Here is a 27,708-nt window from a genome sequence, read left to right on the forward strand (position 1 = left end):
TAGCCCATAGAAGATCAGGCTGTGCTAAAAGATAGCGATTTTTTGTTTTCGAGCTTTCGAAGTGTTACAAAGCACTCATACACATCAATCCATTTTCACACTTTCTTCCCCTTTTCATTATATCTGTATTAAAAGATTAATATAATGATTAAAAAAAAGTAAGTAATACAGTTTCAGATTCTTCAGTCTGGCTTCCTTTAAGGTGGCAGCCAATAGGCTGTCTCCACCCAGCACCCCCCTCCCTTCCCCAACACAGGTATCAGTGTTACACCCTCTGCAAGGGGAGGGGAGGAAGGGGCTGTGTGATGGAGGGAAAGAAGAGACAGATGAGGGGAATGCTGGAGACAGGGGGACGCAGGATACTTCACAGCAGCCTAGGAGCACCATGATCCCCCTCCGGGAGTGCCCACCTATAACACAGGTGAGTGGACATGCGGAGGTTATGCCACTGAACGTACATTAAGCTTGCTGTCAGGTGGATTTGAGCATAGGCTGCAATATATACACAAGGAATGTGGTGAAGTAACGATTTAAATGATGCTGTGTGCAGGATCTGCCATAGGTACACTGCTAGCAGCTTGTGTACCTTCACCTGGTCATCCTGTTTGGTGAAACATGATTCTCTCTGTGGCCAGTCTGCGGGGTACAGGCACCTAAATAAAGTACAGTACATGCAGTACATGCTGCTCCTCTCTTCCTCCCCTGTCCATAGTACAGTACATGCTGCTCCTCTCTTCCTCCCCTCTCCATAGTACAGTACATGCTGCTCCTCTCTTCCTCCCCTGTCCATAGTACAGTACATGCTGCTCCTCTCTTCCTCCCCTGTCCATAGTACAGTACATGCTGCTCCTCTCCCCCCCCCCCTCTCCATAGTACAGTACATGCTGCTCCTCTCTTCCTCCCCTGTCCATAGTACAGTACATGCTGCTCCTCTCTTCCTCCCCTGTCCATAGTACAGTACATGCTGCTCCTCTCTTCCTCCCCTCTCCATAGTACAGTACATGCTGCTCCTCTCTTCCTCCCCTGTCCATAGTACAGTACATGCTGCTCCTCTCTTCCTCCCCTGTCCATAGTACAGTACATGCTGCTCCTCTCTTCCTCCCCTCTCCATAGTACAGTACATGCTGCTCCTCTCTTCCTCCCCTCTCCATAGTACAGTACATGCTGCTCCTCTCTTCCTCCCCTGTCCATAGTACAGTACATGCTGCTCCTCTCTTCCTCCCCTGTCCATAGTACAGTACATGCTGCTCCTCTCTTCCTCCCCTGTCCATAGTACAGTACATGCTGCTCCTCTCTTCCTCCCCTCTCCATAGTACAGTACATGCAGCTCCTCTCTTCCTCCCCTGTCCATAGTACAGTACATGCTGCTCCTCTCTTCCTCCCCTCTCCATAGTACAGTACATGCTGCTCCTCTCTTCCCCCCCTCTGCATAGTACAGTACATGCTGCTCCTCTCTTCCTCCCCTCTCGATAGTACAGTACATGCTGCTCCACTATTCCTCCCCTCTCCATAGTACAGCACATGCTGCTCCTCTCTTCCTCCCCTCTCCATAGTACAGTACATGCTGCTCCTCTCTTCCTCCCCTGTCCATAGCACAGTACATGCTGCTCCACTATTCCTCCCCTCTCCATAGTACAGCACATGCTGCTCCTCTCTTCCTCCCCTCTCCATAGTACAGTACATGCTGCTCCTCTCTTCCTCCCCTGTCTATAGTACAGTACATGCTTCTCCTCTCCTTCCCCCCCCCCCCCTCTCCATAGTACAGTACATGCTGTTCCTCTCATCCTCCCCTCTCCATAGTACAGTACATGCTGCTCCTTCGCCCCCCCCCCCCCTCTCCATAGTACAGTACATGCTGCTCCTCTCTTCCTCCCCTCTTCATAGTACAGTACATGCTGTTCCTCTCTTCCCCCCCTCTCCATAGTACAGTACATGCTGCTCCTCTCTTCCTCCCCGCTCCATAGTACAGTACATGCTGCTCCTCTCTTCCTCCCCTCTCCATAGTACAGTACATGCTGCTCCTTCCTCCCCCCCCCTCTCCATAGTACAGTACATGCTGCTCCTCTCTTCCTCTCCTCTCCATAGTACAGTACATGCTGCTCCTTCCTTCTCCCCCTCTCCATAGTACAGTACATGCTGCTCCTCTCTTCCTCCCCTGTCCATAGTACAGTACATGCTTCTCCTCTCTTCCTCCCTTGTCCATAGTACAGTACATGCTGCTCCTCTCTTCCTCCCCTCTCCATAGTACAGTACATGTTGCTCCTCTCTTCCTCCCCTCTCCATAGTACAGTACATGCAGCTCCTCTTCTCCCCCCCCCCCTCTCCATAATACAGTACATGCTGCTCCTCTCTTTCTCCCCTCTCCATAGTACAGTACATGCTGCTCCCCTCTTCCTCCCCTCTCCATAGTACAGTACATGCTGCTCCTTCCTTCCCCCCCCCCCTCTCCATAGTACAGTACATGCTGCTCCTCTCTTCCTCCCCTCTCCATAGTACAGTACATGCTGCTCCTCTCTTCCTCCTCTGTCCATAGTACAGTACATGCTGCTCCTCTCTTCCTGCCCTGTCCATAGTACAGTACATGCTGCTCCTCTCTTCCTCCCCTGTCCATAGTACAGTACATGCTGCTCATCTCTTCCTCCCCTGTCCATAGTACAGTACATGCTGCTCCTCTCTTCCTCCCCTCTCCATAGTACAGTACATGCTGCTCCTCTCTTCCTCCCCTCTCCAAAGTACAGTACATGCTGCTCATGCTGCTCCTCTCTTCCTCCCCTCTCCATAGTACAGAACATGCTGCTCCTTCCTTCCCCCCCTCTCCATAGTACAGTACATGCTGCTCCTTCCTTCCCCACCCCCCCCCCTCTCCATAGTACAGTACATGCTGCTCCTCTCTTCCTCCCCTCTCCATAGTACAGTACATGCTGCTCCTCTCTTCCTCCCCTGTCCATAGTACAGTACATGCTGCTCCTCTCTTCCTCCCCTGTCCATAGTACAGTACATGCTGCTCCTCTCTTCCTCCCCTGTCCATAGTACAGTACATGCTGCTCCTCTCTTCCTCCCCTCTCCATAGTACAGTACATGCTGCTCCTCTCTTCCTCCCCTGTCCATAGTACAGTACATGCTGCTCCTTCCTTCCCCCCCCCCCTCTCCATAGTACAGTACATGCTGCTCCTTCCTTCCCCCCCTCTCCATAGTACAGTACATGCTGCTACTCTCTTCCTCCCCTCTCCATAGTACAGTACATGCTGCTCCTCTCTTCCTCCCCTCTCCATAGTACAGTACATGCTGCTCCTCTCTTCCTCCCCTCTCCATAGTACAGTACATGCTGCTCCTCTCTTCCTCCCCTGTCTATAGTATAGTACATGCTGCTCCTTTCTTCCCCCCCCCCTCTCCATAGCACAATACATGCTGCTCCTCTCTTCCTCCCCTCTCCATAGTACAGCACATGCTGCTCCTCTCTTCCTCCCCTCTCCATAGTACAGTACATGCTGCTCCTTCCTCCCCCCCCTCCATAGTACAGTACATGCTGCTCCTTCCTCCCCCCCCCCTCTCCATAGTACAGCACATGCTGCTCCTCTCTTCCTCCCCTCTCCATAGTACAGTACATGCTGCTCCTTCCTTCCCCCCCTCTCCACAGTACAGTACATGCTGCTCCTTCCTTCCCCCCCCCCCACTCCATAGTACAGTACATGCTGCTCCTCTCTTCCTCCCCTCTGCATAGTACAGTACATGCTGCTCCTCTCTTCCTCCCCTCTGCATAGTACAGTACATGCTGCTCCTCTCTTCCTCCCCTCTCCATAGTACAGTACATGCTGCTCCTTCCTTCCCCCCTCTCCATAGTACAGTACATGCTGCTCCTCTTTTCCTCCCCTGTCCATAGTACAGTACATGCTGCTCCTCTCTTCCTCCCCTCTGCATAGTACAGTACATGCTGCTCCTCTTCTCCCCCCCTTCTCCATAGTACAGTACATGCTGCTCCTCTTCTTCCCCCCCCCCCCTCTCTCTTCCTCCCCTCTCCATAGTACAGCACATGCTGCTCCTCTCTTCCTCCCCTCTCCATAGTACAGTACATGCTGCTCCTTCCTCCCCCCCCCCTCTCCATAGTACAGCGCAAGCTGCTCCTCTCTTCCTCCCCTCTCCATAGTACAGTACATGCTGCTCCTTCCTTCCCCCCCCTCTTCATAGTACAGTACATGCTGCTCCTCTCTTCCTCCTCTGTCCATAGTACAGTACATGCTGCTCTTCTCTTCCTCCCCTATCCATAGTACAGTACATGCTGCTCCTCTCTTCCTCCCCTCTCCATAGTACAGTACATGCTGCTCCTCTCTTCCTCCTTTGTCCATAGTACAGTACATGCTGCTCCTCTCTTCCTCCCCTCTCCATAGTACAGTACATGCTGCTTCTCTTCTTCCCCCCTCTCCATAGTACAGTACATGCTGCTCCTCTCTTCCTCCCCTGTCCATAGTACAGTACATGCTGCTCCTCTCTTCCTCCCCTCTCCATAGTACAGTACATGTTGCTCCTCTTCTCCCCCCCCCCCTCTCCATAGTACAGTACATGCTGCTCCTCTCTTCCTCCCCTCTCCATAGTACAGTACATGCTGCTCCTCTCTTCCTCCCCTCTCCATAGTACAGTACATGCTGCTCCTCTTTTTCCCCCCCTCTCCATAGTACAGTACATGCTGCTCCTCTCTTCCTCCCCTCTCCATAGTACAGTACATGCTGCTCCTTCCTCCCCCCCCCCCCTCTCCATAGTACAGTACATGCTGCTCCTCTCTTCCTCCGCTCTCCATAGTACAGTACATGCTGCTCCTCTCTTCCTCCCCTGTCCATAGTACAGTACATGCTGCTCCTTCCTTCCCCCCCCCTCTCCATAGTACAGTACATGCTGCTCCTCTCTTCCTCCGCTCTCCATAGTACAGTACATGCTGCTCCTCTCTTCCTCCGCTCTCCATAGTACAGTACATGCTGCTCCTCTCTTCCTCCCCTCTCCATAGTACAGTACATGCTGCTCCTCTCTTCCTCCCCTGTCCATAGTACAGTACATGCTGCTCCTCTCTTCCTCCCCTCTCCATAGTACAGTACATGCAGCTCCTCTCTTCCTCCCCTGTCCATAGTACAGTACATGCTGCTCCTCTCTTCCTCCCCTCTCCATAGTACAGTACATGCTGCTCCTCTCTTCCCCCCCTCTGCATAGTACAGTACATGCTGCTCCTCTCTTCCTCCCCTCTCGATAGTACAGTACATGCTGCTCCACTATTCCTCCCCTCTCCATAGTACAGCACATGCTGCTCCTCTCTTCCTCCCCTCTCCATAGTACAGTACATGCTGCTCCTCTCTTCCTCCCCTGTCCATAGCACAGTACATGCTGCTCCACTATTCCTCCCCTCTCCATAGTACAGCACATGCTGCTCCTCTCTTCCTCCCCTCTCCATAGTACAGTACATGCTGCTCCTCTCTTCCTCCCCTGTCTATAGTACAGTACATGCTTCTCCTCTCCTCCCCCCCCCCCCTCTCCATAGTACAGTACATGCTGTTCCTCTCATCCTCCCCTCTCCATAGTACAGTACATGCTGCTCCTTCGTCCCCCCCCCCCTCTCCATAGTACAGTACATGCTGCTCCTCTCTTCCTCCCCTCTTCATAGTACAGTACATGCTGTTCCTTTCTTCCCCCCCTCTCCATAGTACAGTACATGCTGCTCCTCTCTTCCTCCCCGCTCCATAGTACAGTACATGCTGCTCCTCTCTTCCTCCCCTCTCCATAGTACAGTACATGCTGCTCCTTCTTCCCCCCCCCCTTCCATAGTACAGTACATGCTGCTCCTCTCTTCCTCTCCTCTCCATAGTACAGTACATGCTGCTCCTTCCTTCTCCCCCTCTCCATAGTACAGTACATGCTGCTCCTCTCTTCCTCCCCTGTCCAGTACATGCTGCTCCTCTCTTCCTCCACTCTCCATAGTACAGTACATGCTGCTCCTCTCTTCCTCCCCTCTCCATAGTACAGTACATGTTGCTCCTCTCTTCCTCCCCTCTCCATAGTACAGTACATGCTGCTCCTCTTCTTCCCCCCCACCCTCTCCATAATACAGTACATGCTGCTCCTCTCTTTCTCCCCTCTCCATAGTACAGTACATGCTGCTCCCCTCTCCATAGTACAGTACATGCTGCTCCTTCCTCCCCCCCTCTCCATAGTACAGTACATGCTGCTCCTCTCTTCCTCCCCTCTCCATAGTACAGTACATGCTGCTCCTCTCTTCCTCCTCTGTCCATAGTACAGTACATGCTGCTCCTCTCTTCCTCCCCTGTCCATAGTACAGTACATGCTGCTCCTCTCTTCCTCCCCTGTCCATAGTACAGTACATGCTGCTCATCTCTTCCTCCCCTGTCCATAGTACAGTACATGCTGCTCCTCTCTTCCTCCCCTCTCCATAGTACAGTACATGCTGCTCCTCTCTTCCTCCCCTCTCCAAAGTACAGTACATGCTGCTCCTCTCTTCCTCCCCTCTCCATAGTACAGAACATGCTGCTCCTTCCTTCCCCCCCTCTCCATAGTACAGTACATGCTGCTCCTTCCTTCCCCCCCCCTCTCCATAGTACAGTACATGCTGCTCCTCTCTTCCTCCCCTCTCCATAGTACAGTACATGCTGCTCCTCTCTTCCTCCCCTGTCCATAGTACAGTACATGCTGCTCCTCTCTTCCTCCCCTGTCCATAGTACAGTACATGCTGCTCCTCTCTTCCTCCCCTGTCCATAGTACAGTACATGCTGCTCCTCTCTTCCTCCCCTCTCCATAGTACAGTACATGCTGCTCCTTCCTTCCCCCCCCCCCTCTCCATAGTACAGTACATGCTGCTCCTTCCTTCCCCCCCTCTCCATAGTACAGTACATGCTGCTACTCTCTTCCTCCCCTCTCCATAGTACAGTACATGCTGCTCCTCTCTTCCTCCCCTCTCCATAGTACAGTACATGCTGCTCCTCTCTTCCTCCCCTCTCCATAGTACAGTACATGCTGCTCCTCTCTTCCTCCCCTGTCTATAGTATAGTACATGCTGCTCCTTTCTCCCCCCCCCCCTCTCCATAGCACAATACATGCTGCTCCTCTCTTCCTCCCCTCTCCATAGTACAGCACATGCTGCTCCTCTCTTCCTCCCCTCTCCATAGTACAGTACATGCTGCTCCTTCCTTCCCCCCTCTCCATAGTACAGTACATGCTGCTCCTTCCTCCCCCCCCCCTCTCCATAGTACAGCACATGCTGCTCCTCTCTTCCTCCCCTCTCCATAGTACAGTACATGCTGCTCCTTCCTTCCCCCCCTCTCCACAGTACAGTACATGCTGCTCCTTCCTTCCCCCCCCCCCACTCCATAGTACAGTACATGCTGCTCCTCTCTTCCTCCCCTCTGCATAGTACAGTACATGCTGCTCCTCTCTTCCTCCCCTCTGCATAGTACAGTACATGCTGCTCCTCTCTTCCTCCCCTCTCCATAGTACAGTACATGCTGCTCCTTCCTTCCCCCCCTCTCCATAGTACAGTACATGCTGCTCCTCTCTTCCTCCCCTGTCCATAGTACAGTATATGCTGCTCCTCTCTTCCTCCCCTCTGCATAGTACAGTACATGCTGCTCCTCTTCTCCCCCCCTTCTCCATAGTACAGTACATGCTGCTCCTCTTCTCCCCCCCCCCCCCTCTCTCTTCCTCCCCTCTCCATAGTACAGCACATGCTGCTCCTCTCTTACTCCCCTCTCCATAGTACAGTACATGCTGCTCCTTCCTCCCCCCCCCCCCTCTCCATAGTACAGCGCAAGCTGCTCCTCTCTTCCTCCCCTCTCCATAGTACAGTACATGCTGCTCCTTCCTTCCCCCCCCTCTTCATAGTACAGTACATGCTGCTCCTCTCTTCCTCCTCTGTCCATAGTACAGTACATGCTGCTCTTCTCTTCCTCTTCCTCCCCTGTCCATAGTACAGTACATGCTGCTCCTCTCTTCCTCCCCTCTCCATAGTACAGTACATGCTGCTCCTCTCTTCCTCCTCTGTCCATAGTACAGTACATGCTGCTCCTCTCTTCCTCCCCTCTCCATAGTACAGTACATGCTGCTTCTCTTCTTCCCCCCTCTCCATAGTACAGTACATGCTGCTCCTCTCTTCCTCCCCTGTCCATAGTACAGTACATGCTGCTCCTCTCTTCCTCCCCTCTCCATAGTACAGTACATGCTGCTCCTCTTCTCCCCCCCCCCCCTCTCCATAGTACAGTACATGCTGCTCCTCTCTTCCTCCCCTCTCCATAGTACAGTACATGCTGCTCCTCTCTTCCTCCCCTCTCCGTAGTACAGTACATGCTGCTCCTCTTCTTCCCCCCCTCTCCATAGTACAGTACATGCTGCTCCTCTCTTCCTCCCCTCTCCATAGTACAGTACATGCTGCTCCTTCCTCCCACCCCCTCTCCATAGTACAGTACATGCTGCTCCTCTCTTCCTCCGCTCTCCATAGTACAGTACATGCTGCTCCTCTCTTCCTCCCCTGTCCATAGTACAGTACATGCTGCTCCTCCCTTCCCCCCCCCCTCTCCATAGTACAGTACATGCTGCTCCTCTCTTCCTCCGCTCTCCATAGTACAGTACATGCTGCTCCTCTCTTCCTCCTCTCTCCATAGTACAGTACATGCTGCTCCTCTTTTTCTCCCCTGTCCATAGTACAGTACATGCTGCTCCTTCCTTCCCCCCTCTCCATAGTACAGTACATGCTGCTCCTCTTTTCCTCCCCTCTCCATAGTACCGTACATGCTGCTCCTCTTCTTCCTCCTCTCTCCATAGTACAGTACATGCCGCTCCTCTCTTCCTCCCCTCTCCATAGTACAGCACAAGCTGCTCTTCTCTTCCTCCCCTGTCCATAGTACAGTACATGCTGCTCCTTCCTTCCCCCCCTCTCCACAGTACAGTACATGCTGCTCCTTTCTTCCTCCCCTCTCCATAGTACAGTACATGCTGCTCCTCTCTTCCTCCCCTGTCCATAGTACAGTACATGCTGCTCCTCTTCTCCCCCCCCCCTCTCCATAGTACAGTACATGCTGCTCCTCTCTTCCTCCCCTCTCCATAGTACAGTACATGCTGCTCCTCTCTTCCTCCCCTCTCCATAGTACAGTACATGCTGCTCCTCTCTTCCTCCCCTCTCCATAGTACAGTACATGCTGCTCCTCTTCTTCCCCCCCCCCCCCTCTCCATAGTACAGTACATGCTGCGCCTCTTCTTCCTCCCCTCTCCATAGTACAGCACATGCTGCTCCTCTCTTCCTCCCCTCTCCATAGTACAGCACAAGCTGCTCTTCTCTTCCTCCCCTGTCCATAGTACAGTACATGCTGCTCCTTCCTTCCCCCCCTCTCCACAGTACAGTACATGCTGCTCCTTTCTTCCTCCCCTCTCCATAGTACAGTACATGCTGCTCCTCTCTTCCTCCCCTGTCCATAGTACAGTACATGCTGCTCCTCTTCTCCCCCCCCCCCTCTCCATAGTACAGTACATGCTGCTCCTCTCTTCCTCCCCTCTCCATAGTACAGTACATGCTGCTCCTCTCTTCCTCCCCTCTCCATAGTACAGTACATGCTGCTCCTCTCTTCCTCCCCTCTCCATAGTACAGTACATGCTGCTCCTCTTCTTCCCCCCCCCCCTCTCCATAGTACAGTACATTCTGCTCCTCTTCTTCCCCCCTCCCTCTCCATAGTACAGCACATGCTGCTCCTCTCTTCCTCCCCTCTCCATAGTACAGCACATGCTGCTCCTCTCTTCCTCCCCTCTCCATAGTACAGCACATGCTGCTCCTCTCTTCCTCCCCTCTCCATAGTACAGTACATGCTGCTCCTCTCTTCCTCCCCTCTCCATAGTACAGTACATGCTGCTCCTCTCTTCCTCCGCTCTCCATAGTACAGTACATGCTGCTCCTCTCTTCCTCCCCTCTCCATAGTACAGTACACGCTGCTCCTCTTTTCCTCCCCTGTCCATAGTACAGTACATGCTGCTCCTTCCTCCCCCCCCCCTCTCCATAGTACAGTACATGCTGCTCCTCTTCTCCCCCCCTCTCCATAGTACAGTTTATGCTGCTCCTCTTTTCCTCCCCTCTCCATAGTACAGTACATGCTGCTCCTTCCTTCCCTCCCTCTCCATAGTACAGTACATGCTGCTCCTCTCTTCCTCCCCTGTCCATAGTACAGTACATGCTGCTCCTCTTCCCCCCCCCCCCTCTCCATAGTACAGTACATGCTGCTCCTCTCTTCCTCCCCTCTCCATAGTACAGTACATGCTGCTCCTCTTCTTCCTCCTCTCTCCATAGTACAGTACATGCCGCTCCTCAGAGCCGGGACAAGGTCCTCCAGCACCCAAGGCTGAGACACCAAAGTGCGCCCCTCCATCCCTCCACCCCAGCCGTCACACACAGATTGCTCTTAGACTAAGAGGCACCCCAGGGCCCCCAACACCTTAATCTCTAGTTATCTGGCTTGTAGTCACTTCCATGTATCTCCTTTTCTTATTTCTTTCTGCTTCAAACACAATTAGGAATGACAGCTGAATAAATTGTGCGCCCCCTCCTACACTGCGCCCTGAGGCTGGAGCCTCTCCAGCCTATGCCTCGGCCCGGCCCTGCCGCTCCTCTCTTCCTCCACTCTCCATAGTACAGTACATGCTGCTCCTCTCTTCCTCCCCTCTCCATAGTACAGTACATGCTGCTCCTCTCTTCCTCTCCTCTCCATAGTACAGTACATGCTGCTCCTCTCTTCCTCCCCTGTCCATAGTACCGTACATGCTGCTTCTCTTCTTTCCCCCCTCTCCATAGTACAGTACATGCTGCTCCTCTTCTTCCTCCCCTCTCCATAGTACAGCACATGCTGCTCCTCTCTTCCTCCCCTCTCCATAGTACAGAACATGCTGCTCCTCTTCTTCCTCCTCTCTCCATAGTACAGCACATGCTGCTCCTCTCTTCCTCCCCTCTCCATAGTACAGTACATGCTGCTCCTCTCTTCCTCCCCTCTCCATAGTACAGCACATGCTGCTCCTCTCTTCCTCCCCTCTCCATAGTACAGTACATGCTGCTCCTTCCTTCCCCCCCTCTCCATAGTACAGCACATGCTGCTCCTCTCTTCCTCCCCTCTCCATAGTACAGTATTTGTACAGTACAAAGAAGAAACGTACACCTCTCAATACCCCCAGCACACCCCCTGCTCATGATTCACATCCCAAAAGCCCGAAATGTCCTGTGTCTTTAGCTTTTGTTTTCACTTAGCAGCTTTGTCTCGTCTCTCATCATGTTTCTATAAAAAGCTTCAGAAGAGCAGAAGAGATAAAGATGTCAGAGCAGCACAGAGCTCTTTACTGCAGTTCCATATGTATGGATGCATTGTGTGTCTGCACTGTAAATTCCACCATTGCATCAGAGGAACATCAGGGGAAAACCCAACCTTCCTCACTTCTGTAATGCTGTCAGTTTGTTCCCTCAGTGAGAGGGATATGGTGGAGGATGCCATATTTATTTCATTTTATTCAATGCCGATTGCTTGGCAGTCCTGCTGATCTTCTTTTATCTTCAGTAGTGTGTGACGTTCACACCAGAAACAAGCATGTGGCTAGTGTGGTCAGACTTTAGGGCCTGTTCATACTAAGGGAGCTTTCAGGATTTTTTAAGCCCCGGCGATTTTGAAAATCACCTTAAAAGTGCTTGTGCAATGATTCACTATGAGAGTGTTCACATCTGAGCGCTTCAATTCCGATCCGCTTACCAAAGCGTTGCCTGCACCATTTTTGGGGCGATTTGCCTCTATGGATGGTATAGGGAAATCGCAAAACACTTCTTTTCCCGGTCAAAGACTTAACTTCCTGACTTACGTTAGGAAGTGAAAAAACAAATCGCTCTGCAAAAGCACTTCGAAAAGCGCTTTACAAAAATTTGCAACGTGCAGGAAAGCACCAGGAGGCGCTAAAGATAATCACATGCAAAATCGCAAAATGCTGGCGACAGCTATTTCGATTTTAGATGTAAACAAGGCCTTAGTCAGACTATGCGATTTGAATAATGGTGTGATCCATGCCAGCCAGTCAGAAACAATTACAGCTCCTTTTGTTGGCTTAGTTCAGTGGTACGCGGGACTGACCTGTGCTCCCCCAGTCCAGTATGCAAAGTATCAGGCGCAGTACTAGCCATGCTTCTCTCACCTCCTCTGCCAGAGTCCAGCGATGTGTGTCTTCCTGTCACCTCTCATTCTAGTGCCCAGCATCTCACTCTCCTCAATCACGTGACGGAGGAGTAGATGCTGAGCCCTAGAGCGAAAGGTGAGTGACGAGGATAGACACATAACCCTGGACTCTGGTGGAGAAGGTGAGGGAAGCATTGCTACCACTGCACCCTATACTCTGCATACTGGGCTAGGGAAGCACAGGATGATGTTGGGACACAAGAGGGGGTGCCAAGGAACATGGGATCATACCTCCCATCCCAGGATAGTCCATGCCAAATCATGACAGTTGGGGAGTATGCAGCGAGAGGTGAGCTGAGAGGCTGAATGCACATCGCTGGACTCCAACGGAGGAGGTAAGAGAAGCATTGATACTGCTGCACCCAATACTCTGGATACTGGGCTAGGGTGCACAGGAGAGGGCTGGGATACAAAAGGGAATGCTGTGGGACATTGGGCAGGACCATTCCTCTCTCACCATACATGGAGGGTAACTCTCTCACTGTTCACTGTGGGTAAGTCTTTCACTCCATGCTGAAACTGGCTACCTCACTGTAAACTGAGGTCGACTCTCTCACTTCATGCTAATGCTGAGGGTCTTTTGTTGCAGGTTAAAGAGTACCTGAACTCAGAACTTCCTCTTTGCTCTTAAAGATAAGCAACAGAATAATAAGCTTTAAAGAAAACCATTTCTTTGTTACAGCTTACAGAACTCCTGCAATAAATCTGCAGTGTGTTTCATTTAAGCAGATAAAGGGTTAACATCCTGTGTTTACATATTAGCCGTGACTGCTGAATTCCTGTGCAGACACAGCTGAGAGCTAAAATTACACTTGTGAGTACTTTAAGATGAGGGGGAATTAGACAGGCTCTTCTCTCTAAATACACACAGGGTGGATCTTTAGGCGTTTTCCTTGTGTCCTGTGCAATAATTCAAGTCTTTCATTCTTTGCCAAGGCTGACTCTTGTCTTCCCTGTTTGTCTCCTTGGCAGGACACCCTCTTCTCCGCCTCTTGGACATGGCAGTGAATTTGGAGTGTGTTCTCCTCCTGTTATCTTCACTCGTGGATTTTCTGCCCTTCCTCTGTATGTCCAGTGCTCTGTGCCCTCACACCACCTTCTACCACGACTGCTGGATCAGAAGGTTTCCCGGCCTTTTCCTCAGCTACACTGGCTCCGAGCAGCGGGGAGCTCGTGTACTACAGAGACACCCGGAGCCCTCTGCCCATCTTTGCAGCCGCAAGTGCTGCGACCAAGGTGAGGATCTGGCTATACAAACTATGAGGTGTGAAATCTGATTGGTTGTTATAGAGCAGTGTTTCTCAACATTTTATTGGTATGTACCCCTTTTAAAACCCTGTACTCACCAAGTACCCCCTAGCATAGTACACATTATCACAAGTACCCCTTGACAAATATATATTTAATGGTAGTACATGATACTTTGTTCTAAACAGTTTTCAAGCATTTACTATTGCTTTTAATTGGCTAAAATACTAATTAGGTGTTGTTTAAATAAGATTTATCATTTTCTAAATCTCTAAATTTGTTTTTCTTGGTTAAGTATATCGAGCCAGAGTACCCCCTGGAACCATCAGAAGTACCCCCTGGGGTACGCGTACCACACGTTGAGAACCTAGGTTATAGAGAACAATACCAATTTGCAATGCTTCAACACAACGCAAAACTAATTAATTTCCATACAATATCTCACAAAAGTGTGTACACCGCTCACATTTTTGAAAATATTTTTATTATATCTTTTTATGAGACAACGCTGATGGTATGACACTCTCTTGCACTGTAAAGTCGTCTGTGTACAGCTTGTATAACATTGTAGGTTTGCTGTACTAAATCAAAATAACTCAACACACAGCCAATTAGTGTCCAAACCACCAGCAACAAAAAATGAGTACACCGTTAAGTGAAATGTTAAAATTGTGCCATGAAAAGATATAATAAAATATTTACAGGAAGGGGTTAATAACTATAGTATTTCTTCAAATGTATTTTAATTGTAATTTTACTATTTGGTACTAGATGGTACTACAAACACTATTCTGGGTTACCAGGAAGTGTTCAATCTTTTGTTTACTTTATTATGAATGAACATGGTTTCTGATTGGAGTCATGTTCATTCATTCCCAGCCACTTTGATTGGCTCGGGGATTACATGTTCCCATTCACTAATCTCGGACATGTAAATTGCACCATGAATGTGTGACGGGAGTGTGCGCGCAGCGGTACATCCTGATTGTGTTAGTGAGGCTCAATCTGGACGTACCGGTACGTCCAGACTGAATTAAAGGGACTCTGAGCTCTCCGTAAAATCGTAGTATGGACTTACCTGGGACTTCCTCCAGCCCACCATAGCCCGCAAGGTCCCCCGGTGTCCTCCAGGCTCCACTCCCGGTCCCGCTGGCAGCTCCATTAATTGGCAAATTCGGCCTGAAGTTGCCCGTGTAACAAGTTGCCCTTGTTTGATCTGCCGTTTATCGTTTGATCGTCCGTATTACGGACACGCACGTGAGCAAGCGCCTGAGCGGCGTGAAACGGCTGTAGTGCCGTCCCATCTGTCCCTGGTCACCCTTCCCTCAACCACCGCAGCACCTTCTACAGTACAGGTTTGACGTTGTCTATCCACACTTGTCATTACTGTATGCCATAGGCTGTGCAAAGGAAATAAACGGCAGATCAAACAAGGAGACAGGTGCACAGTACTTTTTCTTCACATGTGTTAAGCGTTTTGTTGTGCTCTGCACTGACCCTACTTGCTGCACGCCTCCTATATTGGACTTTGAGCCTATGTGAAGGTCTTTGCTCAAGAGTGGTGGGGATTTTTAGGAGAAACATTAAGTTATACATGCGACAGGTGCTTTTTGAGCGGAGCCCTCAAACCCCCAAGAGTAAGCATTTGAGTGCCGGACTACGTTTGTTTGCTACAGTGTACTAGTTGCCCGTGTAAGTCCCTGCATGCTTTGCCGGTGTGAGAGCCCTGCGCATGCCTGATTCTATAAGACTGAACTGCGCATGTGAGTGCGAGGGGGGGTCAATGAGAGGTTTTTTGTCTGACATTTCCTTTAAAACAGAAGGTACTCATGATGTTTCCCACAATGCATCACTGCTGAATATGCAAATCATCCTTTGTTGTCTCAGAAAGCTAAACACACCTCCAGAACTGTTGGAATGAATACAAAGGAGCAAATGTTAAAATATACTTCTGTAGTCAATAAAATCAATATCATTAATAAGCACATGGAATAATCATTGTAAAATTACAACCATGGACACATATACCGATACTGGAGGGAAAAAGTTGGCTTTTACTTACCTGGGGCTTCTTTCAGCCCCTCATAACCTTCACGATCCTTCGGTGTCCTCAGGAGCGCAATTAGGTGCACTGCCAGGTTAGCATATGCACTGTAGTGCAAGCTGGGGCTGACAGCGGATCAACGGAGGGGACTGGGAGGACAGGGATCTTAAAGAACAAGCGACACCCATGCTAACCTAGAAATAAAAAACACATATATAAGTAGATAAATACTACTTCTACTTGCATAACAGATGTATTGTGCTATCCATGTAATGATTACTGTGAATTTTATAAAGGAAAAGCAGAAAATCCTATTCTAGGCAGTGGCCATTTTGCCAGCTAATGCTGACATCATATCCTCCCTGACTCTTGTTTTCCCCCCTCCCTTCTCTTGCTCATTGTGTATTCATTAGCTGCCCTCCTCCCAGAGTCTTCAGACACTCCCACTGAGGTGTATACTAGAAACTGCACTGTCTTTTTTTTTCCTTTCCTCCTCCAATCACTGAGACACCTCAGCCTTGCTTGTAAACACAAGTGAGCAGAGGTGTTTCAGATAAGAAGCTAGGCAGGGAAATAAAAGGAAGAGGAGGAATATATTATAGATAAAAAGAACCCCCAGCATGCAACTGTTTGGCACTGACTACTAAAGGGCCAGTACGCCTTAAGTATGTGATAACTCCAAATCATAACAGCAGAAAAAGTTTTGCAAGTTTTTAATGCAGGATTAGCATCTTTATCACTTAATACACTCAGACCAGTTGCTGTTAAAATTTGATTTTTATGGTAACAATATCGCTTTAAAGACTATGGTGGGTGGAAGAAGACACACGTAAGTAAAAGAGACTACCCCTCCTCCCCCCAGATTTTCTTTAAAATAGGTACACACATTTACTTACTGTTGTCCACAAGGATCAAGAATCGATCTCTCAGGTGACATATATGGGGCCAATGCTGCACAGACGCACCCCTAACCTACAGGCTAGCATCATGTGCCGTTACTTACTATTTAAAGGGGGGGGGGGGTTAGACAGATGAATTGTGGTGCTCTATGAAGTGGAAGGAGTAAGGATGGAAAACAATAGTATTCAAACATTTTTGCTGGTGATGGACTCCAGAAGTTATTTTATTTTGTATATTTCAGTTTTATGGAACTGAGGCTGAGAAAAGTTATCAGAAGTTTGCTCTTGTTTTTCAGAGTCCTGTAATGTTGCTGTGTTCTACTCAGAGACGGGTGATGAGATGATGAACTGCCACCTTGTGCATTGTCCGCACCCTGAGAGTTGCCTGGTCCAGCTACACGAGAGAGCCATTCTCTTCACTGTCATCGCAGGTAAACAGCTACAGTTACTATCAGTCCCAGTCCAGATCAATTCCAGGACAAAACCATTCAATGTGCACCCGGTATAACAAGTTAGAACACTTTACTGAAGAAAAACAAGCAGAGATATATCATACAACACCGTCAGGTAACGCAGCTTACTTAGAACAGAGAGGAACACAGGGTGAATACAGGAAATCACAATACCATTTAACCTCCTCAGCGGTATGGACGACTATACACGTCCATCACCGCCGGAGGTCGCCGCTCAGGCTCTGCTGGGCCGATTTGAGCGAAATAAAAAGCAGCACACGCAGCCGGCACTTTGCCAGCCGCGTGTGCTGCCTGATCGCCGCCGCTCTGCGGCGATCCGCCGCGAGCAGCGGCGAAAGAGGGTCCCCCCAGCCGCCCGAGCCCTGCGCAGCCGGAACAAAAGTTCCGGCCAGCGCTAAGGGCTGGATCGGAGGCGGCTGACGTCAGGACGTCGGCTGACGTCACTCCGCTCGTCGCTATGGCGACGATGTTAGCAAAACAAGGAAGGCTGCTCATTGCGGCCTTCCTTGTTTATTCTGGGCGCCGGAGGCGATCGGAAGAACGCCTCCGGAGCGCCCTCTAGTGGGCTTTCATGCAGCCAACTTTCAGTTGGCTGCATGAAACAGTTTTTTTTTAATTAAAAAAAAACCCTCCCGCAGCCGCCCTGGCGATCTTAATAGACCGCCAGGGAGGTTAAGCACTTTACATCTTACAGCGACATCTTGATGTTACTTTACTATACTGCAGTTTAGGAAATCCTGTTGATACTACGCAATCAGTGGCGTAGCTAAGGAGCTGTGGGCCCCGATGCAACTTTTACAATGGGGCCCCCCATGCACTCTATACATAACAATTGATACAGCGCACTAAAATCTGCCAATGGCAACTACAATGTCAGAGGTACAAGAAGGAGATGGGGAACCATTTGCTAATGATTACCACTATTCAAAGAGTCTATAGAAGTGATTATTATGAGCACAGGACCAATACAGAGCTAATACTGTAGTTGAGGAAGGGCCCTTTGGGGCCCCTCTGGCCCAAGGGCCCCGATGCGGTCGCAACCTCTGCAACCCCTATTGCTACGCCCCTGTACGCAATGGTCAATATTTTTTCAACATAACACATTAGATCACGCTGATCAAATCCACCAATGATCTATTGACATCCTCAAGCCTACTGACAAACATTGCATCAATTCTGGACAGTTTATTACCGAAACTGTGACTGGCCAAGATGGCAGTCTAATGCTGGGCATACACGGAGCGTTTGCTCCTTATCAATCTAGCCGCTGATGGCTCGATTGATAATATCCGACAGGTCCAATGACCCGCCGGATAGATTCCCCGCTCGATCCCCACGGGCGGACAATAGCGGGGAATTGAGCAGAAGATGAGGAGCGCCCGCGGGGACGAGCGGGAATCGATCCGCTCGGACGAGCGGGGACGCGCCGGCATTGAGCCGCTGGCTTGATACCGGAGCATTATCGCGCCGTGTATGCCCAGCATTAGAGAAGGGCACCGGGAAGAGGCGCAGCGAGGGATCAGTGGCCACATAGATTACAAGTGCATTGATCAACGACATGGTAAATCAATTTCTTATCTCCAACACATATCTGATAAAGGAGTAATGCATTGTTTATTGGATCACATCACTGTCGCATAGCGGATGGATGGCCATTTTAGTGCTGGGAATACACTGTGCATTTGAAATTATCAATCGAGACGCTGATGGCTCGATTGATAATTTCCGACCTGTCCGACACCCCGCCGGATCGATTCTGCGCTCGATACCGGCGGGGAGAACAATAGAAGAAACGCACGGAAGATTAGGAAATGCCCGCAAGGACGAGCGGGGACGCGATGGTATCAAACCAGCGGCTCAATTCTGGCGCACAAACGCCTCGTGTATTCCCAGCATAATACTCTCATCTCTTCCAATTACTCAACTTACAGAAGAGTCAAGTCATGAACTATGAGAGGAATTCTAAATTGTAGCATCTCTATTCCTTCTGCTTCAACCAAGCAGCGGGGTGGCTTAATGGATACCAAGGGAACACTGGGCGGGCCCATCAAATGTTTCGCTGGTGGAACCCCATTGATTGTAATTACGCCACTGCCGTCACCACAGTCGACTTTGAGAGTCTTGTGGCCCCCAAGGATGAAATTCACAATCTTCCTGGCCACTTCAAGTCTCATCCACTTCCTTCTACCAAAGCTGTTTTTTCATATATTTGGTGCCCAGGCACAACAACCTATAAACTCACCTTTCTTCATATAAACGCCCATGCTCTATGTAAAGAGGAGGAAAGAGCTTAAAGTGGATCCGAGATAAACTTTTACTCATTGCATAATTGTGTTCCTTTCATACAGTTTATAGGGCATTCCTCACGCCAAATACTTTTTTTGTTTTGTTTTAATAATCGAATTCCCTATAAATAAAACAAGCCTCGCCCACAGCTCCTTTTGTGCCTTGGCACTGTAGCAAGGGCTTATAGGAGCTCAGCCTGGGCAGGAGGAGGAGGAGGTTACTAGCCATTGATTGCAGAGGGGAGGAGGGAGGGGACTGAATTTACACAGAGGCAAGCTGATAGCATCTCCTGCCCTCAGCCTGTGACAATGTGGCAAACAGAACATGGCTGCCCTCATTCTATCACAGGAATAAATAATCAAACTTTTGAAGCTGTTTGCAGCTAGAAATGCTGTGTAAACTATCTAAACTTTAGATAAGAGTAGCTTCAGCCAAGGGTTACACTGAAGGGGAAACAGGCTCAATGCAAAAGCTGGAATACTGTGTACTGTGTTGTGCACTACAGACTGCCTGAAACAAATTTTCCTCAAAGTGAACCTGTAATGAGAAAAGTAACCCTAGGGCAGGGGTCAGGAATCCTTTTTAGCTAAAAGAGCCATAAACGCCACATATTTTAAAATGTAATTCCATGAGAACCATACATTATGTTTCAAACTGGGACAGTGCGCATGTGCAGCAGAGGGCTCACGTCCCTGTTGCTATGATGTGTATACAGTTGATCCGCTGGGCAGTGGAAATGTCAGACACGTCTTCAGCTTATCTTGGGTTTCAGCAACATTAGCAATTTCCCCGAGAGCCAGGCAGGAGAAATACAGACTAACAGCTTGTACAATTAGCTAGCTGACTTGGGGGTTGATTCACTTTGCAGGACGAGATCCCCACACTACAAAATGCCTCCCCCCAGCAGTGATAACAGAAAGTCAGGACAAACCACCTCCCAAAGAAAAAAGGGATCCATCCTGGATCCCCCACAATATACATAGTATAATGGATGTGGTTATAGATTATATGTAAAGGGGGGTCCTTAATGTTTCTTTGGAACAGTGGAAAAAGCTTTCAAGATGATAATTTCTAAAGTGAAAACTTGTATTAAAAAACAGGAAAATGTTAATATTGTTTTCAGTTTGTTTGTTTTTTCAGAGGGATCAGTCAATTCTTGGTTGAACCAATAACTGACAGTATCCTCCAGTAATCTGTGTCCACTCAACCAAGTGGGGCAAGGTGTTTGTTTTTTTTTGTTTTGTTTTTTTACATGGAACAACTTGCAACTAATGCTAACTAAAATTCTGACTTGCAGGTGTTGATCCAGACTTGCTAGTATTTGATAAGTCCGGACAAGTGGACTTTAACCTAAGGTCATCTTTGAAATGGGATCGTATGAACATATCACGGCCTCAGGGCTCCTCTGCCCCAATCTCTACGCAGGACCAATCAACAAAAGACAACCATGGGAATCGACAATCTTCTTCATCACCTATATTCCCCTATCAGCCATCTGTTTACTCCGCACCTGAGCAGCTCCCGCCTCAAGATCCCTCCCCTGCAGACTCTCCTCTCCGGTCCTTCCCTCCAACCCTCTCAACACCACTTACTCCACCCCTTGTGTCTGAGAGCTCCTATATCACTCCATCTGGGGACAGATCTCATCACGGAGGGGAATTCGGCTCCAAAGACATCTTGCCATCTTCTCCACCCCTGGGCCAGCCCAGTCCAGCCCACTTGGACAGTAGCAAACAACACCTCAATGAAACCAAGGGCCACAGTGGAAGGAATATCAGTTCTGAAACAGAGGGGGACGAAAGTGTAGATCCCACAGTTACCTTTTGGGCTCTTCCTGCACTTATTGGATCTTTGGTAGCATTATTATGTTGCTGCTCTGGCATACTGGCAGTTGGGTGTTGCTGGAGGAGACGCAGAGGCCAGTACAAGCCTGGGAGGGCGAATAACACCGTAAGAGGGACCTTAATCAGATGGACCCTTTTGAAAGAGAAGGACTGACCCCACACACCAGTGGCCTTATTCTCATGCTCCACATTGCCTGCTAGTGGATGAAACTGGAACACCTACATGTTTAAGCTCAGCATGTAAAATGTGGACTTGTTAGTATATGTATAAAACTCTGAATATTTATTTGTGGATGTTACACATAGAGTCAGAAACTCAGTATTACTATATAACAAAAAAATACTTGAATGAAAAAAGGTGTATTTATTTATTTCCTATTAGAGTAAAGTTAATTACTTAAAGGATACCAGAAGTGAAGTAAATAGGGGGGTGGGGACCATTGCAAGGCAGGCATGTAGTGGAAGCTGTCCTAATGCCCACTGCTCCCCCCACTCTCCTCTCTGCCCCTCCAATACTTCCTAAATGCCCCACGGCAGCCTCTTCCGGTCAGGCATAGGTGCACAGGCCCGGCTGCGCGTGTCCTACATCACTCACCCGTGGCCGGGAGTGCACTGCGCATTACCTTATGACTACGTCATGCACAGTGCGCTACCGGCCACAACATTTCTCATTTAGGTAGGATTGGAGGGGCAGAACAGAGGAGGGGGGGTGGAGCTGGGGGCAACAGAACAGCTTCCACTACATGTCTGTTCCCCCCGTTTTTCCTATTTACTTCAGCTCTGGTATCCTTTAAACAAAAGCAAAAATTGCCACTGTGATCAATAATTATGATTGATTTATGGTAAGGTTTGATCAAAATTCATATTGATCTGACATATTGTACAACAGATTCCTGGCAAATTCGATCAGACTGAAATAGGAAAATGGATGCGTTTATGGCCTGCATAAAGGGAACCTGAGGTGAGAAAAGTCCTCTTGCCTCAGGGAAGGCCGACAGATTTATTTCCTTTTAAAAAATTCAAGTTGCCTGGCTGTCCTGCTGATCCTCTGCCTCTAATACTTTAACCATAGACCCTGAACAAGCATGCAGATCAGGTGCTCTGACTCAAGTCTGAGGGGATTATCCATGCTTGTTTCAAATGTGTGACTTAGACACAACTTCAGTCAAAAAGATCAGCAGGAAGCCAGGCTTCTGGTATTGTTTAAAAGGAAATAAATCTGGAAGTCTTCATATCCCTCTCAAGTGTACCCGAGATGTGAAGCGTCTCAGGTACCATACTTACCTGGAGCTTCCTTAACCAGCCTGGCGTTCTATTAAGATCGTCAGGCTAGCGACCGGACAGTTTTTTTTAATAAAAAAAAAACTATCGCATGCAGCCAACTAAAAGTTGGCTGCATGAAAGCCCACTAAAGGGCGCTCCTGTTGCATACTTCTGTCGCGATGAGCGGCCTTTCTTGTTTCGCTTTCCTCGTCACCATGGCGACAAGTGGAGTGACGTCATGGACGTCAGCCGCCTCCGATCCAGGCCTTAGTGCTGGCCGGAACTGTTTGGTCCAGCTGCGCTGGGCTCGGGCGGCTGGGGGGACCCTCTTTCGCTACTGCATGCGGCGGATCGCCGCGCTGCGGCGGCGATCAGGTAGCACACGCGGCTGGCAAAGTGCCGGCTGCGTGCGCACCTTTTTATTTGAGAAAAATCGGCCCAGCAGGGCCTGCGCGGCTGAGCTCGTCTGTAGCGCCAGGCTGGTTAAAGTGAACCCGAGGTGAGAGTGATATGGAGGCTGCCATATTTATTTCCTTTTAAACAATACCAGTCGCCTGGCAGCCCTGCTGATCTATTTGGCTGCAGTAGTGAACTGAATTACACCAGAAACAAGCATGCAGCTAACCTTGTCAGATCTGACAATAATGTCAGTAACCCCCGACCTGCTGCATGCTTGTTCAGGGTCTATGGTTTAAAGTATTAGAGGCAGACGACCAGCAGGGCAGCCAGCCAACAGGTATTGCTTAAAAGGAAATAAATATGGCAGCCTCCATATTATTCTCACCTCGGGTTCCCTTTAAGCCCCCTTGGGGTCGCTCGTCCCTCGCCGTCTCCCCAGGCTGCTCCTGTCTCCCACTGGAGACAAAAGCTTGCCCGAGTCACACTTCTTCACGCAAGCGGCTCGGCTGCGAAAGCGTACCCATCGTATTCCCGTAACCGTGAACGTTCTGTTCCTGCGCAGAACTACTGCTTCTCCTCTCAGGTTCTCTTTAAAGTTTCGCTGGTGGAACCCCATTAATTGTAGTAGCAAGGGCATATGGGAGCTCAGTCTGGGCAGGAGGAGGTAACTAGCCAGAGATTTCAGAGGCAGAGGGGAGGAGGGAGGAGGAGAGGGGACTAAATTTACACACAGGCAAGCTTATAGCATCTCCAGCCCTCAGCCTGTGACAATGTGACATACAGAACATGGCTGCCCTCACTGTATCACAGTAATAAATAATCATAAAATGTTGAAGCTGTTTGCAGCTAGATATGCTATGTAAATCTAAACTTTAGATAAGATATATAGGCAAGTTACTTGTTATAGTTAGTTTTTCATCTCGGATCCGCTTTAAGGTAAAATATAAAAAGGATTGTAAGCAATTTTGTTCACATAGGCTCTAGGAAGGGGGGACTTAAAGTCCTCTACCATTCAATGAAAAAATGTTTTGCCCACAACATTTTAAAAAGCCGTTTGAATAGCCAATGAACAGAGACGCACAAGCAGCAAACACTGTATGTGTCAGTCAGCCAGAGCTTTATGCACATCCTCCTATACAGTTAGGTAGAGAGGCAGCACCTTTATGTTCCTGGGCCTGGAAGACATTCCACATTGCATACCCTTCTCATCTGATGGATGAGTCAGTTGGAGGTACAGGTAACAGTCTCCCCCTCCTTCTCTGTAGTGAGGGGGCTCTTATCTTTTGTCCTGCTTCTGCTGAATGCTTCCATTCTTCTCTAATGCACTGTTTGTGTTCCCGACTCCTGGGAGCGGCTGGTGAAGGTCACCAAAGCTGGAGCCGACCCAGGAAAGGGGATTTGGTGTCCTCAGATTAGTGAGAGGTCACCAAATGAGGCCTGGATGACTTCACAACACAAATAACATCACGGGCTGCACCGCTGCGCTGACCCCATGACTGCAGAGGATTACCCCAATCATTCACCATAGCAGAGACCTCACCTCACAGGTCTGGTGCTGAAGGGGTCAATGAGAGGGGGGAGTCGCCCAGGACAGGTGGTGCAGGTGGAGGGAATTAGAGGATTACGTACCTTAAAGCTGAACTCATTTAAAAATGATGCTATACATCAACCCTCATTTAGAAAAACGACCGCGTGCGAAATTCGCAGTACAGGAGACAGCCCATTGAAAATCATTGGGCTGTGTCCAGCTTATGTGGGAATTCACGGGAGTTTGTGTCTGGGGAAAAAAATGTTGCCTGCTGTGTTTTTTGTACAGCTTTTTTCCATGGAGGAAAATATGGTAGTACCCCTCCTCCATGCTACGCCATCTGTTCCAACATTTCAGCATACCTGACAAAATACCATACAAATGCTACTGAGCATGTGCAAAGTCATGCAGGACATAAATTAACCCCATAATGCCCATCAGCAGCAGTAACCTTGCAACCCGAATTAGCAGCCTGGGTCCTGGTGTGAGTCGCAGGTATCCATAATAGTCACGGAGCGCAGTCATAGCCATAATTCTCATCACAGCCTATTGCGGCACCCAAATCATCATAAGCTGTCTCTCAGCACTGTATGTATAATTACTGCATTATACAGACCAACTTGTCATTCTGGAATGTAAAAACTTTACCTGTGATGGAGCAGAGTGTTCACTACACGCAGATAGGCACCCAGTATAACAAGTTACAACACTTTACTGAAGAAAAACAAGCAGAGATATATCATACAACACAGTCAGGTAATACAGCTTACTTAGAACAGAGAGGAACACTGAGAAATTAAAATCACAATATCATAGAGATCATTGGAGCACTTTTACATTTTACAGTGACATCTTGTGGTTGATTTACCATACTGCAGTGCAGTTTAAGTAATAATCCTGTGGATATTTCCAACAACTTGCACAATTTTTCCAGACAAAAGACTAGGGTGGATACGACTCCTGCTCTGGACTCCAACTGGACCACAATGCACCATTGGAGCAGACACTGCACTGTCCACTCCCGTTGGCAATCTGGCTCAATGTGACCCAAACCTAACACTATGCAAAGAACATACCGAGGTGGTCATCACCACAACAGTACCAATAAAGAGTTAAAGGAAACCTAAATCAAGCTGAAAAAAAAAGTTTCACTTACCTGGGGCTTCTTCCAGCCTCCTGCAGACGTCCTGCGCTCGCACTATCCTGGAATGATCCTCCAGTCCCCCACTGCAGCTTAGTTTCGGTTTCCACCGACTGGCCAGCTGATGGTCAGTGCACCTGCCCTGGCCCTGTGCGTCCTTGCATCGCCAGGAGTGCCCTGCACAGATGCAGTACTCGGAAATCTCGTACTGAGCAGGACGCTCCCAGGGACGCACAGACGCAGTGGCCATCGACTGGCCAGTCGGTGGAAACCAAAACTAAACTGCAGCGGGGGACCCAGTGGATCGTTCCAGGCCGGCGAGGCAAGTGAAACTTGTTTTTTCAGCTTGATTTAGGTACACTTTAAAGCAGAAACTGAAGAAAAGGTCCATGTGGGTTCCTCAGGTTTAGGGCCTTGGTGCAGTTGTAACCTCTGCATCCTCAAATACTAAGCCACTGGACATCACTCTCCCCAACCCTACAAGGGGCAGGTCAAGACCAGGACTGAGGTGCTTAAAAGCCCTGCAAAACAAGTTCTCTTCAGCCTGACGGAGGTATTTCAGCACAACAGTCAGCGAATGGCTATACAACATGATCCTGGAGTTGAAATGAAACTCTAGAGAAATAAGCATCAAAAGAAAGATTGAGTACTGCATGTGAAACTCCTTTTCTTTGCACTAACAGTAGTTTTCTTGAAGGATTAACCACAGTACAGTTTTCCTTTATCAGATCCTGAGAAATAAGCAATCCCTTCATTTCAACTCTTCACATTGTAGGATTAATGCCAAACATTGTTTCAACTTGCTTATCTTGTTTATGTGCATACAAATGGAGAGCTTCTCCACTGTGATCTTAACAGGTACCTGAACTGGCATTTCACTATACCGAAGATGTGATATGGTTCCAAACTTTTCCACTAATCCTCTTGTCTCCACTCATTCCCCGTCATCTTTACTTTTATTACTCAAAATCCATTTTTTTGTTCCCAGCTGCACCCGTCTCTAGCTGCACTTAACACGTAAACAAGCGTATTTCTACTGCGTATGCAGGATTTCATAAACCAGGCATGCCCAGTAGAGGAAGCATTTGGTGTCCGTCTTCTTTCCATCACGCATGTGCAGTAGAAATGTGCTCGTTTATGGCGGCTCACAAGAATGTGCCCACTGTGCTGACCCAAAAGAAGTTTTGAGGTTGGCATGATTTTCAAGATGGAGACACACCCTGGGGCATAAAAAAAAGAGAGGACAACAACAATTTAAAGAAAATCTGTAACAAAAAAAAAACAGCCCCTGGGAGGTACTTACTGTACCTTGGGAGGGGGAAGCCTCTGGATCGTAATGAGGCTTCCCACGTCCCGGGAATCTAGCACTGGATGCCCCTAAACAGCAGCGATGTAAATATTTACCTACCGCCATCTTTCGCAGGAATAGCAGTAGCTTTCTGAACAGGCTCTGGCGGAAATAGCTGAGCCTAATCGGGTCCACTCTACTGGACAGACGCCACAGCAGACATCCTTATTGCCTGTATTTTCGGGGAAGACAGCACTAGACCCCTGAAGCTCAGGAGGATGGTGAAAGCCTCATAAGGAGGCCTCCCGCGAGAGGGGGAGGGTGTTCGAAGTTTATAAATTGCAGGTAATGCCTCCAAGACATCTCTCAGTGTGATTTTTTTTGGGGGGGGCTGCTGGTACATTTTGAATTCAGGTCGCATTCCTGGGTCTTTACCCCTTAAAGGTTACCTAAAGTGAAAACAAAAACCAAGCGCATTTTATGCGCAGGCTATATTGTGGTGTGTCTTGCACAAAAGTCGCAATCCCTTCAATAGTTGTGCTCATATGTAGTAGAGCATACATGCCAAATCTGGCCCTCAGATCCATTAAATTTGGCTCTCAAGTGGTTTCCCCACTTTGCATTTTGTTTGGCCGACTCTAGACCACAAGGGAAGCTATATTGGAGGAGAAGCCCTAGAACACCAGGGAAGCCACATGGGGGAGGTTGAGGGAAAGCACTAGACACTGGGGAACTGTATAGGGGAGGGAGGGGGGGCCATTTGACACCTGAGAACTTTATAAGGAAGGAAGGTGGCCAGTAGATATAGAGGTTGGCCCGCGACTAGGTCCCAGTGTTCAAATTTGGCCCACTTTGTATTTGAGTTTGACACCCTTGTGGTAGAGGGTGTACAAAGTATTACACTATCTGCAGTCCCTTCATTTTCAGAGGTACTGAGGATTGATTGAGGATAGCAAGTAGCTGTCAATCAAAAGGAATTGCTGGGAACTTAAATATTTTTCTTTCAGCTAAATTATAATTGTACACGCACTTTGAGGGAGACAGCTGTTAGCTGTAGGATTC

General features: G+C 48.9%; 1 protein-coding gene across 1 annotated transcript; it reads left to right on the top strand.

Moving 5' to 3' along the window:
* Positions 1-333: 333 nt before the first annotated feature.
* On the top strand, positions 334-21,334 carry MANSC4 (MANSC domain containing 4). Its single transcript, XM_068272946.1, has 4 exons — positions 334-421; positions 13,206-13,469; positions 16,721-16,855; positions 20,481-21,334. The coding sequence occupies exons 2-4, from the start codon at positions 13,232-13,234 to the stop codon at positions 21,179-21,181; spliced, it is 1,074 nt and encodes a 357-aa protein (XP_068129047.1). The 5' UTR covers positions 334-421; positions 13,206-13,231; the 3' UTR covers positions 21,182-21,334.
* The last annotated feature ends 6,374 nt before the right edge of the window (positions 21,335-27,708 follow it).

Source organism: Hyperolius riggenbachi, chromosome 3 (genome assembly GCF_040937935.1).
Source record: "Hyperolius riggenbachi isolate aHypRig1 chromosome 3, aHypRig1.pri, whole genome shotgun sequence".
Classification (NCBI taxonomy): Eukaryota; Metazoa; Chordata; class Amphibia; order Anura; family Hyperoliidae; genus Hyperolius; species Hyperolius riggenbachi.